This window comes from Manis javanica, chromosome 15 (assembly GCF_040802235.1).
Source record: "Manis javanica isolate MJ-LG chromosome 15, MJ_LKY, whole genome shotgun sequence".
Classification (NCBI taxonomy): domain Eukaryota; kingdom Metazoa; phylum Chordata; class Mammalia; order Pholidota; family Manidae; genus Manis; species Manis javanica.
This window is the reverse complement of record NC_133170.1, coordinates 7989615-8006798: the sequence shown is the minus strand read 5'-3', so window position 1 is coordinate 8006798 and position 17184 is coordinate 7989615. Positions and strand designations below refer to the sequence as shown.

Sequence of the window (17184 nt, the reverse complement as noted above, 5' to 3'; positions counted from 1 at the left end):
GGAGATGTGGTAGTAGCTAGCGATGAACAGGAATACAGGAAGGATGTTTTTCCCAAATGCTTTTGATGGTGGTTTCCTGTGTATGTGTTTTAAAATAGGAGAGAACTGACAGGAGGATCCAGAAGGAAGATGTGAAAGATGAAAAAGAAAGAGGTGAAGGGATGGAATGAAGATACCATATGAGGCAAAACCCAGAGCCTCAGACCCTCTTCTCTAGCAGGTAAGTGTGTAGATGGGTGCAGGACATTGAGGGGACATTTGTTTTCTACCTTTTATTTACTCTGAAGAAGGAGGTGAAGGCATCTACTCAGCGAGATGAGGGGAGATCTGTAGCAGGCAAGGACTGAAGCGGGATTGTGGGGTATGGGAAAGAGCTACCACAAAACACACAGGAAGATGCAATAAATGGATGAATAAGGGCAGGAGGCTGGTCTTTCTTATTTTTAAGGGCCACACCTACTGGAGACATGGATTTCAAAGGGTATTAACCACGGAGCACTTGAGAGACTGAAACGACATGATTATTTTCATTATATTTTATATAAAATAGACATTTACATAAACTTTATTTGGAAGGACCTAGGCATGGTATACATAAACTGACTTAAATGGACGAAATACTTTATGGGAGATATATTTCTAACTGGCACAGCAAAAGTTAACAGAAATGTACAGTTACATACAACTGATCAAAGTACAAAATAAAAGAATTATGAACAAAGAACACAATGTAAAAATCATTTCTCCCTGACAAAAGGAGGGATTAGGGTGAGTCACAGCAAGTTAAATGATCTCCACATTATAAAAGCAAGCCGTGGCTTCTACAGATATTCTAGTGCCTTAGGAGGAAATTTTTAAAAATGTTTTCTTTTCCCCTCAGTAATCACAACAAAACCACTAATTTTTATGTGCGCAAGAGTGCAAAATTCAGAGTAGTTTCCCCTGCCAAGTTAAAGCACCTGGGCAGTGCATTTACTTTTAATGTGTTTTGGTGTGGTGATTATCTTAAGAATTTCTAGAACAAAGGGCAACATTTATCAGGTATCTCTTTAGATGTAGAGGGCTCTCAGGCTAGTTTTAGGGGACTCCTAGGGCTTGACAGTTCCACAGAACTAACCAGTCCTTGACCAGGTGACAAACAGACTGAGATACTCAGTCACCTGCCCAGGGTAAGGCAGCTCCTTGCAGCAAAGCAGGACTAGAACCTGATCTCCTGCTCCTTGGACTGGGTCACCCCTCCTGTGGACCACCCAGACTGCCTCAAAAGGACTAATGCACACTGGAATCTTCCAAACGTGATACAAATACATTGACTGAGAATGAGAAGGAATTCCTGGATTTCTGCACACAGACACATCTTTCCAGTTTGGGGAGTGAATGGTAGTCTAAACTAAGAAACTGGTAAAAACCACATATCATGAAGGGTATAGATTTTATGGGGCTACATACCCTAAAGGTTTCTATTAAAAGATCTTTGGTGATTAAACGGAACATTTTTATATGAGCCAATGGGCAGATATGAATGGCATCAATTCTGTTGTGCCATTTTATTTTACTGATATTAAAACATTCCTTTGGTTGCTCTTTATTTATTCTCCTTAAGTTATAGGGCTACTACAAACAAAACCAACGAGGGAAGTGCTATTTTTAGAACGGTCCAACATATTTTGCTTTTATATCAAAATTTCAAGAATAATCATAAAAATCCTAAAGTCCAGCCAGGGTTGAGAGCCCCATTGTGTGAGGGAATAGATCTCAACTATTAGCTGAATGCAGCTTTTCTATCTGAGGGGCCTGCAATGTTTACTAGGGACAATAAGAAACCACACATTTATTTTTATTCCCCATCAACTTAAAGTATTTGTAGGTGGGTTTAGAAAGCCTTGGATTTTCTCAATGAGTCTTGTTGAAAAGCAGTTGCATAGGAGCATTTGTACAACCACTGCAAAACCCTGCATCAAACGGTTGCTACCTGTTAGGAGCGCCAGGAGCTGGTGCAGGGCTGCGAAGTACGAGTGGGAGCTGGAATTGAACTGCTGGTGATCCTCTTTGTTTTGTGATAGACTTCAAAGTAAACAAGCCCCAAAGAATCTATCTCAGGATTCATGAAACTGCCTTTCCCTCTAAGGTATCTTTGGTCTAGTTCACTTATGTTACATCATCGAACCATGTTTTACAAATACCATCAACAGATTGAAAACATGAATCATTTTAAAAATCCTGAATAATTCTAAAGGTTGAAATACATTTGCAAAGCCATTCTTATGGCCCCTATGTCAAAGGACATGTTAAAGGACTGCCATTATCGGGGACTTTGAAGGCAAGGAGAATTGGCTCTAGGTAGGACGGAAGAACAGGTTAGAAAGATTGGCAAGATGGGGATATATGTACGCAAGGAACTCAATGTGCAGCGGAGATAAAAACAGCACGTGCTGCTCAGAGACACACTCCCATGAAACTCTGATCACTGGATCAAGTGTTCAGACACACTAAAGCGACTCCTGTCTTGTCCTCAGGGCCTAGTTAAGGACCCAGTGCAAAGCGGAATTGTGGGACCCCCTTGTTCAAAAATAATACCTTACGAACTTGAGGCAGAGCATTCAACCAAGCACGAGGGGCTTCTGAGGGCAAAGCCCCGAGGGGTGCACATCCCCGAAGCTGGCTGTGCAGTTCCAGCTCGGAAGGGGCTACCAGCCCACGCGCCAACATGCTTTCATCAAGGGCGACCAGGGTCCATCCCCACGACTAGCCAGGGCACTCCTTTTTTAATTTGGTATGGACAAATTACCCATATTATTTCATGTTACAAGAACAAATAAGAAGTTATAAAATATACCTAATGTCTTTGAAAAATAACATGTGGTGTATTTTCTTGTAGGCACAATTCAACTATGAAAGCTATTCCACTGGCCACATCTCAGTGAAGGTATGAACACAAGACAGAAATACCCGATCCAACCAACAGTGTTACTGTTACGTTCAAAGAGATGTGAGCAGACAGGAGACAGAGTGACAAAAAAGAGATAAGGAGGAAGAGAAGTAGAGAAAGGGACAGACAGAGACAGAGGAAGAGAAAAGCACCCAGAAGGCATAAAGTCTCCTGAAGGCCACGTGACCCTTTTCTTTCGGGAACTTTTAGGCCATAAATCTGTATTATCCTACCGAATGTCCTCTCCTACCTTTAGCAGCACTTCAATTAAGGCATAATTGTTTTCCAAAATTTGGGGCTCAGTTTTTTTTCCATTCACTTTCTAAGCTTGAGTTCTGGTTACAGATCATTCTTAAAAATTGGGATTAAAGTTCTAGATACTGTTTTTAGCTAGGCTACATGTGTTTCCATTTGGGGGTGGGCTGGTTACTTTATCGTAAGCACTGTAGTACAAGTCTGGGCCTTAGGACTATAGAAGTATAATTTTGGAAGGAAGAAAACTATTTTAATACCATTTTGGATAAATTTATGATGTATAGCATTAAAAGGCATTAGCAGACGATTATAATGGTAACATATAAACATCATTGATGCACATGAACACAAGTACGCTAATTCAAATTCCATAATTGTTTGCATTTAAAATAGCCCTCCCATCATCCCTTTCCAAGGAGGTTTCCCTTCATTTCACCTACACTTACCTTGACAAAGACACAAGAGAGGGGCAGCGCTTCCTGACACTGAGTTGAGAAGACAAGGCTTTTTACCCTGCCCCCGCCTGGGCCTGTGCGATTCCGTGCCTCCAGACTGACACATCTATATGACGCCCGGCTCAGCACCATGAACAGTATTGCCCAGAGCAGGTTTAAAAAAAAAAAGTTTATGACAATGGCCACCGTAGACTCAGGTGTTCCGATTTGTTCCGATTTGAAATTAGGGCTGATTCCTAATTTCTTTATCTTTAGCAAGTGAATAATCAATACACATTTTTTAAGGGGCTAAGACTCAACTACTTTGTAACTTACATTTATAATTTTTGTATGATCAGTTTTGAAAGCTGCTATTAAAACCACTAGGTACAGAGAGGAAAATGTGTGTGCATACATATATTAAATAGTTTATAAGTTATGAATAAATAATGCTAAGAAACAAATGTCAAATTTTAAGTTCACCTTTGCCATCCCTATCTTTTAAATATAAATATATATATTTAAAATTATGAATTTAAACTTTTTTCCTAGATTTTTTGAGTGTTTTCCATAAAAGCTCCAAAAATTACAGACCCAGAACTAAGAATTCTGAGTTTCTATAACTAGGGTTCTATGCACAGAATTCTCACTAAGCCTAGGAAGACAAACTAATAGCGCTCCCTTTATCTATTTAGACTCTATGAGATCTTTGTGATATATTGTAAAGATTCCTCAACAGATAAATATCTTTTTCAAAAAAATAATAAACCTCAGGATGTCTGAATGTTAAGATAATAAAGTAGAACATTTCTCTGTTAATAGCTTTAATATTTCTCATGTAGAATATACTATTTTTTTCTCCACCAAAATAACAATATATTTGGAGGCAGAAATGTTTATGATTTTAAAAGCACTTTTGAAATTGTAGAGTGGAACAGCTACTCTAGTAATACTTGTAATAAAATTAAAATAGTCTTAAACATTTTCATGAAGAATTAGGGGTACCAAGATCCTCGATTTTCCCCTACGGATAAGAATATCCACACAATTCTAGAAGCTTACTCTGTGATACATGAGGCAAAGGGGAAAGCTTGCACCAGAGTGGAATTTAATTTACTCTTCAACAGGGTTCTAGCAATACCTTTAGGGGGCCATTAGATAAAACTCACTTAACAAGAGCCCTTTCCCCACATGTTCTAGAAGGTTCTACAAAAACTTTAGATACTCATTTCTGGTTCTGGAGAACTAAACGAGCCACCTCTTTTTAGAATTCCCCAGGGGCTTATCCCAGATTTCTCCTCTTTGAAGTATCTCATCTCATCAAGAAGAGATGCTTTGCACTATAGAATTTCAAGCATCTGTATTTCTGGGACACCAAAGCCCACACGAAGAGATGGAATCAGATTTCCAGCTTGGAAAAGCAGGGAAATATATGAAGGGAAATCTGGAATGAAAGCCAACAACCACCTGTCAAAGGTGTAGGACTTGTTCTCTTTCCCCCTCACACCTCCAGCGCGCTTGGTCTTCTTGTCTCCTGTGGAAAATACAAGTCCCTCAGCACAGGGTTACCAGCTTTCCCAGTCGCACCCTCGGAGCTCGCATGAGGGGAAAGCTTCACTGGTTGAGTTTCTGATGATAGGTGAGCAAGGCTTCCGCCACTTCCTCCTTAGCCAGAGACACTGGCGCTGTCCCTTGAGACTGGGTCAAATGCTGCTACGGTTGATCCTTTTCTCGAATTTCTTGTAATCGTTTTTCCAGGCGGTCCAATTTGGCGAGGTTTTCCTGTAGCAGTTTGCTGTCTGGAACCAGCTGTAAGGCTCTCTCATAATAAGCTCGTGCAGACACATAGTTTCCCTGTGGGAGAAAAGAAAGGCGACAACTATATTCTTATTTTATTAAGGTATTATTGATATACACTCTTATGAAGGTTTCACATGAAAAAATAATGTGGTTACTACAGTTACCCATATTATCAAGTCCCTGCCATACCCCAATGCAGTCACTGTCCATCAGTGCAGCAAGATGCCACAGATCCACTATGTCCCTTCTCTGTGCTACACTCTTCTCCCTGTGATCCCCCACACCATGTGTACTAAGCATAATAGGGGGACAACTATATTCTGATCTATCAGAACACGTTCTCCGACGCTAAGAAACAGACTTGGCCCAGTTTACCAGGAACCCTGGCAAGAGTAACAATGATGCCATAGTTTAAGAATCCACTAAGCCTCCTCACTAGCAGGAGTTTTAATTCTAATCTTCAACTTAAAACATAAAAGTGACTTTTGCCTAATAAGGCTTTAATGTAAATGTAAGTTTTTATAAAATGGAAACTGATAAGAATATGGAGTCAAATGTACCCAATACTCAAGGTGTGTGACAATATGTACCTGCTGGATACTCTAAAGCAGGAGGGGGGGCAGGCCACTCCTGACCTGATAAAGGCCTCTGCCTTCTGCTGGCCCTGATGTGCTTTATTTCAGTGACTCCCCAACTGGTAAACCACATGTCCCAGATGGTCCTTGGTGAGTAAGTTTCAATTATTAACATTTTTCCATGCCCTTTTCTGCCATTAAATGTATCACCTTCCTTATTTGCTCCACCATCTTTCAGATCTATGTCCTACCAAGTCTCAGAAGTATGACTGAGTTCTCTTTATTCCAAAAAACAAAGAATTTGCTCTACTTTATTGTAAGTTACAGCCCCATGTGGATGAAAACTTGTTACTCTCTAAATTTCCATCAAATGGTATCTCTCACCGTGACAGTACAGTGCAGAAAATGGCAACTACTATTTACTGATGCCGAATTATCTGAGACACCGTCTGACACGCACTGAGCACTTAATCTGATACTGTCGCTATTATCGTCATTGCTACTATTAAATGACCATCCAGGCTCTGTAAACGCTGTCCATTTCTTATAGCATTCAGCTGTCATATTGTCGACAGAACAATGGAAATGACAGAACAGGAGCTTGTACATGTGGGAAACCAGGCTCTGGTGTGTGAACAAATGAAAACATTTCCAATTATTAACACTGATTCTGATAAGAGACTAAAGAGAATTCTGAAAAAGTGAGGACCTGGGTTTGCCATATTAAATGACTGTATTTTCAACATAAGTATGTATCTTCCAAGTGTCTTTGGAAGCTCATGAAGCTTAAGCACATTTATGCAGACAACCAGATGTCTGTAGCTCTCGGCACTCTCCAAATATATTTCCACGGCAGCTGATCTTGAAATTGTCAAACTAAGAGTTTTCTCTAAATTTAAGCCTCAGCCCAGTGCCTTGATATCTCATTATCTGATCACCAGCTTTCTCTGTCCTTTCATACAAAATCTAATCAGAGTTATTTTCTCTCCCTCAAATTACTATTTTCTTGACTAGATTGGAAGACTTATTAAGAAAAAAGTTATATCCCTTAGTTCGAGGTCCTTAATTCTGAGATGCTATGTAGGCAATCTGAACTTATTGAATTATCTTATTTCTGAATGTGCTACCTACTATGATAGCCACCCATCACCTGTCTACTTAAATTTAAATTATGATTAAGAATTCAGCTGCTTTGTTGTACCAACCACATTTCAAGTACCCAATAGCTCCGTGGGGCTACAGGCCACTTGACTTGAGCGCCACAGATACAAAATATTTCCCTCATTGCGGAAAGTTCTATTGGACAGCACCATTCTAGAAAATGTATACTGATGTCACAAAGCAGTACAGAACATAGTGCGTCGTGTTATGGCCCCACTGATGCAACTCTTTGATTCTGAACAATGTAATTTAGCTTTTTTGACCCATCACTTCTCCTTTATAAAACTTCATAAAAATGGTCATCTTTTATATCAAAATAGTGTGAGCAAGAGACAACTCCCTTCTCCTCATCTCTTCAAGTCACCTCCTTGCAGAGCCTTATTCCAGCTCGCAACCTCTCCTGGCCCTCAGTGCTTAAGCTGCACCCAGGCGTGGGGAACGAGTGAAGCCAGGAACGGGATAACATGGCCTGATGCACACACCACCTGGCATTGGAAAGACAGAAGGTCAAGGTTGTTCTTTCAGGCTGATACAGGTGATAATCCTGCATCCTAATTGTTGCGTCACAATGACCACATCCAAGCCTATGCCCAGACTATATTTATATTGGATTGCACCACATGAATTCACTGATATTACACCAGTTTTAAACTGTAAACATGGCAATTTTATACTGTTCAACCTAATCCATGATGCCCACAAAGATGAAAAATAGGGTAAACCAATTTTTAGCCAGTGAGTTCACTACATTTTAAAATAATACACTCAATAGATCCTTCTTCAATCTCCAGACACCTTCTCAGGGGAAGTACCTCCAGATTTAAAGCAATAGGTTCACTTGTTAATATGAAAGAGTTCAGTAAATATACTATTTTCTCTGTTATTTCCAGACTTTTTGGAAAAGTCTTCAGTGGACTTATTGTACTTTTTCTAATTAACAATAGAATCCATTGCTTTAAATGCAAGTGCATTCCATCTAAAAAATACTGAGCATATTATTTTAAAATATAACTATTTAGCATAATTTTTAAATTTTTTAAATGATTTTACTATTTTAAAAGGAAGTTCATTCTATGTTTTCCCAACTAGATGTTGCTGGCCACCCTAGATGACCATTAAGATCAGAGCTCAGGACATTCTGCTCTGATAAATGTCATGCTTGTATTCACCGTTTATGTTCCTCTGTGAGGTCAATGCTGCCAGTAACTATCACCTTATCCCCTCCCAGCTATGTAGTCATGGGTTACCTGTTTGTTTTGTTGTATTTCTGAGTGTGACCAGTTTCCACTCAATAGTAAACCCTATTAGACCTTGTTTTAAATTCTAATCACTAAATTGCTATGTTATCAGCATATTGATAGAAGCCTGAAAGTAATTAGCTAAACAAGCGTGATCCTTTAAAAACACGTCAGAATAGGTCAGACCATGGCATTTCTCTGCCCAAAGTCCTCCATGGACCCCAACTCATTTGGCATGGCATAAAAGCCAAAGACCCTACAGTCCCCTCAAGTCCCTTCATGATCTTTCCTGTGACCTCTCTGATCCAGCTTCTCCTATTTCATCCCACTTGTCTCTTCCCTGTTCTCCAAACACAGCCAGTACTCTTGCACCTCAGGACCTTTGCACATGCTCTTTCTGTATTTTGCCAGGTGGCTTGCTTCCTTCAGCTTTCTGCTCAAATGTCACTTTTTAACTGAGGCCTTCCCTAACTACATTACTTTAAAATTTCAGCCCTTACCCCTGGTACACCCTATCGTCTTTTTTTCTCCATAGCACTTATCATCATCTGATATATTTTATGTATGTAGGTATGCATGTATGTGTTTATTTATTGCCTGTCTCCCCCCTACTAGGATTCTAGCTCCAAGAGGACAGGAATTTTTGTCTTATTTGTTCATTGCTATATTCCCAGTGCCTAAAAGAGTACCTGGCACACAGAAGCTTCCCTATAAATGCTTGTCAAGTCAATGTGTGAATGAATGATGGTCAATCTTTGATTTCATTAGTTATAGATGAGATGGCCCCCAAAGATCATTTTCAATGATTCACTTATCTTTTTTCAAACAAACAACCTTGTTTTTCAGTAAAATGTCAGGGAGTAAAAGATACATTAATACAAGAAACAGTGAAGTAATATTTAAAGTAACACATTAATCTTGACGTAGGTTAAATTGCAGGAAAGTAAGCTACACTAAGCTCCAACAAGATTTAGTTCACATACGCTAATTACATTTGTTGTATGCAGATACTTCTCTTTAGGTACATATATTCTCTGTGTTAAGTAAAATCATGTAATTTATAAATTCATTTTTAAAATGGCTTTATATTTAATATCTTGATAATACAAAGTGAACATAAACTGTGCTAATTTCTCTTTAAAACACCTGTATTTTTGGTATTCAAATAACTCAAAAGAAGAAACTAACAACAGTTTCTCAAGCTTTTAAGGCAGAAGACAGACAAAACCCAAAGGAAAACCCAGTTTACATGGAAATGCATTATTATCCTCCTACCTTGATGTGCTGGATCCCACCCATGTTCATCCAGGCCTGTGCTTGATCTGGATTCAGTTCCACGGCTGCTTTGTAGCTCTAAATATATAAGCAATATCTTCAGGCTGAGAAATGATAACCCATCTTTAACGCAACAGGACTGCAGAAACCACTTTCTTCATATGTGAAAATCTAAATGGTTTAATACAATGGAACCAGCCACTACTAGTTCACAGGTGTTCCCGTTTATTTCTATTATTTTTCAAAGGTGATGGTTCTAAAGTAGAGGAAATGGAACTGTGTAATTTGCTTGCAGAGCTAACCTTTGGACTTGAAGACAGTGAAGACGCCTGCGGGGAACATGGGTGATTTCTATTATTTGCATCATTTCCTGCTGGCCTTGACCTGCAAGAGAACTGGGCTTTTTTGGCTTTTTCCACTATAAATGGAGTTTTAAAGAAAACTTTTCTTTATATAGTCACAGAATCTTCAAACAGTTTCCCAAACAGCTCAGCCCTAGTGGAGAACCCCCTTCTGCAGTATCACTGATCTGGGTACACATCCCATGCTCTAATTCTTGCAGTGACACGATGGCCATTACTTTTTTAGGACATCTATTTTCCTAGGGGATCATTTTAATCATTAGAAAGCCTTTCTTTTTCTTCTGTCATATGAAAGGTCTTCAGATGTTTAAAGAGTTACCTGTCCCTCAAGTCTGAAAACATGAATCCCATTAAATGTAATAAATGTGAGAACCTCTTTTAATATTTTGCACGCAGCATCAGAGGCATGCTCACCACTGCGTCTTGATTTTAAGGGCAATCACCTTAAACGAAGCTAACAGCTTAGAGTGCTACCTTCAATTACAAAGCTAAGTATCCATGTGTATATTTCAATGCTCTGTGCTATTTTCCTTAGCAAGAATCCCCTGAAAAGCTCCATAAAGTAAACAGAATCTGGTCCATCTCTCCTCTACTTCAGTTTTAGGAGAAACAAGCAAACAATAAGAAAGTATTCCCTTAAAAAGCTGCTAAATAAACTTGAAGGATGTGTCTCTCGGGTTAATTTAAATCAACAGAGATGGGAGTTTAGGGTAGAAATTAAGAACCTGGATTCAAATCCTACCTCCATCACTTACCCTCTGTGTGACTTTGAACAAGTTACATAACCTCTGAGTCTCAGTTTATTCAACTGTAAAATGGAGACAGTAACCATGCCTTTCTTACATATTGTTGTGAAGATTAAATTACTTAATACATGTGAATCATACATAAAAATGCTAATACATTTTAGCTACTATTATAAGCCAATGGCCCTACTCTTCATAAATCTAGTCACTTTCTGATTATCTGATCCACTGGCCAAGCAACTAGAAAATATTTTGTTTCCATTACAGTGTATAGGCAAATCTATCTATAAATTAAATACTCATAATCAAGTTATCATTAATCATTAAATTGCCATGTTAGTTATTACACCACTTCTGTTTTAAGGGTTCACATTCAAGGTGTTTTTTTCCAAATGTCTTTACATGTGTTTTAAAAGCCACTCACTATTTATTTTCAAGAACAGTTATATTATTTGGAATTTTACTCTTGCCATAATATAGTTAGCATAATTTTACAACTTCACTACTTCCAAGTTGTGGCTTTATCAGGTACAAGGAAAAAGTCTGATATTTCAATTTGTAGTATCTTTATTATTTCCAACTATATATAGACTTTATTTGAAAGCTGTGGATATTGAACACCTCACATGCAAGATACCATGTTTCTGAGCACAGAAGGAAGCAGTGTCTTTCCACAGAGAAAAGTGCCATCTAACTGGGAGCTACACCACACACATGCTTGTGCACAGAGGCAGTGTGTCAGGGAAAAAGGAGAGGAGAGAGAAAGACACCTAGCAACGCAATTAGTATATGACACTTGCAGACGACTGGTGCAGACAGTTAAGTGTTGTAAGAGTTGGGAGGGAACAAGGTCATGGAGGGGAAGGGAGGTCCCGATGGGCTCCCGGGAGGACACAGGCTGGGTACTGGCAGATGAGAGGGAATCCGCGAGGGGTGCAGAGCACGAGGGCGTTACAGGGACACGTGGCGGTGCCCGAAGCTCTTCAGGTATGGGTCCCGCTGGGACAGAGGGTCACTGCAGGCTGGCACGGAGAGAAGCTGGTATGAGGGGGAAATGTGGGGCTGCTTCAGACAGAAGCTGATCATCCAGAAAACAGTGCCCGGGCATCGTGGAACTCTGAACAGTCAGAAGCCAGAGGTCCAGTTGTGGAAAGTATAACATCATGCTAATCAATCAGAAAATTCACTCCACAAACATGCCAATGGTCTTAAATTGTACTGGATATGCTTCATGAAAAACTGAGGGATTAATTTTAATAATTTTAATTTAATAATTTGATAATTTATTTAAACAGCTAATCATTAATAAATAAGTTTAATAATTAATTTAATCCACGCATTTAATAACATAATTTTAGTAAGTGTTTATACCTCAAAAGCTTTATCCAGAAGATTCTGTTCTCTTAGTTGGTTTCCTTTTGTGAAAAAAAGTTCAGAGATGACTTTCGGGTCCTTTGGTTTCAGCTGGAGGGCCTTGTCTATAGCATCAAGTGCCTGCACAGGTTTGAAATTAAGATAGAATAAATGTAGATTTGATAAAGAAAAACTAACTTAAATAATAAAATGTATACTTTTTTTCCTTATGTATTAGCTGGTGTCGTGAGTACAGTCAGAACACATCCTTCTCTCTGATGTTCATTGAAAAATAATGTGGCCCTAAAAAAATAATATCCCTATACTCCGGGTTTCCCATTTACATTAGTGACACTGACATGTCCTGGAATCACTTTATAGGGAGGTTGTGTGATAAAGTTGAAAGGAAACAAGATCTGGGGTCGGTTGTTTTGCCCTGACCATGTGTCCATCTGGACTTTAGGTCCCTGGTGCCCACTCTAATCCAGCGCCCAATGCCCCACCCCCTGCAGCCAGAGAGCTCTTCAAAGTACACATTTCTTATTGCTTTTCTCCTTAAACCCTACAGCTTCCCCCACAGTAAGGAGTGAAACCCTTTCCCTGGTCCCAGTGGTCCCAAGCCTGGTGGGTCTTAGCCCCAGCAACCTCTGTGGCCACATTTCACATCACTCCTTGCTCCCTCCATGGCCATCCCTCAGACCACTCACGGCTGCCACAGTGCCTTTGTGTGTGCTTTATCCTACCTGGAATACTTTTCACTGCCCCCTAGAAACTCCTGTTGATCACTCAGCCCTCACCTTCACATCACACTGCAAGGAACCTAACTTCTATGCCACTCAAGTGCCCTCGCTTGTTGGGAACCATGTCACTCTTCATAACATTACTGGGCACAGCTATAACTGTACATTTGATCATCATCTCGTTTCGTCTTGCCTCTCCTTCTGCTGTAAACTCCATGACAAAGGCAGTGATTTTTTGTTTGTATATCATGTTATTCCTGGGGCTGAGCGCAGTGTCTGGCATATGGCAGGCATTTAATAAATATTTTGTTGAGTCAGTTCATAGATTTCCTGGTTATTTGACTTTTAAAATGGAAATAAACAGTAATAGTTGCAACACACAGTCACTGACCTGCCACAAGTGTTGCTATGTGGATTCTATAAAAAATATATTTGAAGGGACATGGAAATGATAAAGCATTCAAATGCTAGCCTTTATAGAGTTAGCTGAATACTAAGATAGTATCACATAAAATCTTTAGCTCAAGAAAATACTACTTCAAGGGAATATCTTAGGAGTTAAGTGTTATCTGCAAAAAGCGTCCGTAGACGGTAACTGATGGCAACGACGGCAGTCAGGACTGCTCAGCCCTGTAAATGTGCAGACAGCAGAATCACTGAGGGGCACCCCGTCTGCTCCCCGTGAACCCAAACAACCCCAACAGTGTCCTCTCTACCTTGTCATGCCGCTCCTGCTTGCTGTAGATCGCTGACAGCAGGCGGTAGCACTCCAGGCACCCAGTCTCGTCGGACACAATGTGATGGGTCATCTTTTCAGCTTCTTTCGTCTGACCCATCACGGCCAAAACCTGGGCCTGCAAAACCACACTGGCCTTGGCTTCGGGGACACTCTGCTCTTGCCTCGTCAAATAAAGCGCCCCTGAGTCGAGGCCTTCTGGAACACTCTTGACACAAGCACTCAGATTCTATTTGGGACTCCCAGACAGGGAGGAGTTACCACAGCTTACAGGTTTTAATTTTTTCTTGTTTGTTTCTCTGTTTATTTATTTAGGTATGTGCCCGCATTTGTGTGTGAATGGTGGGAACACCAAAGATACCCAATGAAATGACTAGTGGATTTTTAAAACGTTGACTAAATATACCAAAAGAGAAATTATTTCTTGTGATTTCAACAGGACGCATGTTTATAACAAGATAACAATTTGTTATAACCATCTATAACAAATTTTATTTATTGCAAATCTAAGGAAAAGAGTAATGATCCAAAAATTGAAATAAAAAATGTGGTTGACATTAATTTTCCTGGATTTGATGACCATACTGTGGTTATGTTAGAGAACGTCCTTGTTCATAGGGACTACATGTTGAAAGTTTTTATAAATAAAGGATATGAGACCTGTAACTCTCACATGGCTCAGGAAAAAAATAGTATGTAGCAACAATATGTATCTGCCACATATCTTCCTACCTAAATATACACATATATACATATATGTACATACAAACATATATATATGAGGGCGTGATAAATTCATCAAAATGTTAAAAACCCATGGTTCTGGGTGAAAAGGTATACGGAAGTTATTTACTATTCTTGTAAATTTTTGTGAGTTTGAAATTATTTGAAAACAGAAACTTAAAAGTATTTTTAGTGTCCACGTCTGTGGCAAATGGCTCTATCATTGGTTATATGGCTATTCATAAACGCATCTATCACAGGTAGCATCCTCGGTCCAGTTCTGGGGCTCACTGACTGCAGCGCCCTCTACTGCCTGATGTGTGCATGTTCCCCGCTTTGTTTTCTTGAGTCCGTCTACTCACCAGCGCCAGGCGGAGTTCCCTTTGCGAAGGCTGAAGTGCGGCAGCTTCCCGGTAAATGTGCAAAGCCTCTTCATACCGGCCAGTGTTGTAATATAATGCTCCCAAAGGGGATAGTATCTCAGCTTTGCGTGCCACCTGCAGGGCGCTGAGTTTTGAGAAAGACGAACGGATACTTTTCTTGTAATATGTACATTTACAAAGGTCAGAACTTAGATGCGGGGTGCCTGTCCATGACTTGAGGACTCTGCGGCAACATGATCTTTGTTTTTATAATCAAGGAGGGAATGTTTGAAAAAAGATCATTATGCCACCCTCTGACTATTAGAATGTCTCTGAGTGACTATCAGTATGGAAACTGAGCTTCAAGGACCTTTTCCATTAATGGTGATACACTTGGTCTGATGGATGCACAGTCTTTCACCTACGTCCACTTTTGAAATTGCTATTTGTGGTTTGGGTTGCAATCCATAGATTCAGAAAACAATGGACTAAATAAAGGGAATTAAATTACAACCTTGGTTTGGCACTGCAGTCTAAGAAGCAGTCAAGAAATCCACTGATCAGGATACCATTTATAGTTTGGTGGTGTTCTCTTTGGAGGTGATGATGGGCAAAATTTGCTAACATTTTGAGAGTATGTCTGTTTCAATTACTAAAAACTTGATGGGCAATTGCTGAAGTTTTGGGCAATTTACAAAGTGAAGAAAAGGAACTATACCGTTTGTACCATTCTTCAGCCACGCGGTTGTCTCCCAAAGACCTGTACAGTCTCCCCAGGTTCACCATGGCCACATGATGACTTGGACTAAGTTTGATGGCCTGCTGGTAATGAGCCACTGCCTTCTCTGGAGAGCCTGTAACCGGTGGTGGTTGGGAAGAACAGATCATGCCTTAATTATAAAATACATTTTCTCTTTAATTTCCCCTCAGATGTATGCCTCGTTCTTCCTCAGCATTGCTGAGTGACACCATCAGTTAATCAGTTTGTAAATTAGCTCGCATTTTGGCTTTGTTGCCTGGTCACTGCCAAACTTTGGACCATTTTATAATTCATTCCCAATTCCAAGGAAATTGATAATAAAATAGCAATAAAAAAAACTAAAACCTGTTTCTCTTATTATGTATATTATGTTAGTCAAAGTGTTTTCTGGCCTTTGCCCTAGCCAATAGGATGTTTTGAGATTAACTTAAATGATTGTGGTTTATATAAGACATTGAGTCTAGGCTATCTTAGAAAGTTGTCCTGAAGCAATTTCTAAGGGTTGGTCTCAATATACTGCAGCTTAATAACTGAGGCACTGCTTTAAATAAGTATGTACCAGCTACATCTAAAAATCTCTTTAAAGCAAACATTTTTGTTTAAATGATATTTATTTAAAATGGCACTTCTTTATTTATATATAGTAATACCACCTTGCATGTGTCCGATGAATTACACATTTTAAAACACTTTAAATAAATGAACTCATTTGACTTCAAGTGTTATGGATATTATTTAGCCGCTTTTTTGATATTGCTTAGCTGCCTCTTGAGATTCAAGAGACATTTAAAAATAAACAAACTTATTACTTCAGAGTTACAGACACTAACGTGCAGAGACATTAAGAGACGTGACAGAAATCCCAGGGCAAGTGTGGGTAAAAGCCAGAACTAGAATCCTGTCTCTTTAGTTTGATAAGGTCCCCCAAAGAGGCCTCCTAGTGAAATTATACCTAAGTGACGGAAATGTAGAGCAGTCTGAAGTTATAAATGGAAAGTTTATTTAGAGTGTTTCCTACCTACACAGAAATCTTCTCCAGTGTACGTGCTTTGAATGCAAACTTTACTAGGAGGCACCGAAAGAGACTACGTGTATGTTCAGGTCTGTTACTGATGTGTAGGTTACTGATGATACAGGGAATTTTACCAGTATGAAAACTGTAATACAAAGGGAGTGGCAGGAAGAGATGTAGTGTGGTTAGTGAGATTTTGGGGGGTTAGACGACGGTGTACGATTGTTCGTGGTTAAGAGAAGAAAGGCCAGGCCAGGCCAAGTGGAGGTCTCTCCTGGTTTTTTGATCTTTACACCTGATTTATTATTATGTTGCTTGTGAACCAGCAGGTGGCAGCATAAAACAATCTTACAGGCAAAAATAATGGACGTTTCCTAAGTGAATCAGAATGCAGATTTATATTCTATAAAACAGAAAAACTTTAAATATCCTAGAAAACAAAACCCTTTCTGGCATCTCATATGGACAAAATAATTAAAATGGAATTTGCAAAGCAGATAGTCTAACGATCAATGAAAACACAACTGTGCCTTTGCATTAAATTCAAATATCTTTTCATTCTAAGTATTCATAACATGCTAACAGTATATGAGATTCAAATCAAAAAGAAAACAGACTCCCTACCCAGTAAATTCTCGTATTAAATAAGATGGAGTAAGTGTATTTTATAGAGCAATTGTCATAGAAGAGTATTTTACCAATTGTAATAATACAGTTTCTATC

At 39.3% G+C, this 17184-nt stretch overlaps 1 protein-coding gene across 6 annotated transcripts in view; it reads right to left on the bottom strand.

Annotated features, from left to right (window-relative positions):
• Positions 1-521: 521 nt before the first annotated feature.
• The window catches only part of TMTC1 (transmembrane O-mannosyltransferase targeting cadherins 1), a 214995-nt gene continuing 198332 nt past the window's right edge, over positions 522-17184 (bottom strand). For 3 of the 6 annotated variants that reach the window (XM_073222795.1, XM_073222800.1, XM_073222797.1), the window contains 6 exons: positions 15408-15543; positions 14690-14834; positions 13585-13833; positions 12147-12269; positions 9668-9745; positions 522-5472 (listed from right to left, as the gene is read on the bottom strand). In XM_073222795.1, coding sequence (XP_073078896.1) covers positions 5332-5472; positions 9668-9745; positions 12147-12269; positions 13585-13833; positions 14690-14834; positions 15408-15543 — 872 coding nt within the window. In that variant the 3' untranslated portion in view covers positions 522-5331. Of the gene's footprint in view, positions 5473-7518; positions 7640-9667; positions 9746-9765; positions 12015-12146; positions 12270-13584; positions 13834-14689; positions 14835-15407; positions 15544-17184 lie in introns of those variants that run through there. The other 3 variants (XM_073222796.1, XM_073222798.1, XM_073222799.1) reach the window with 3 other exon arrangements.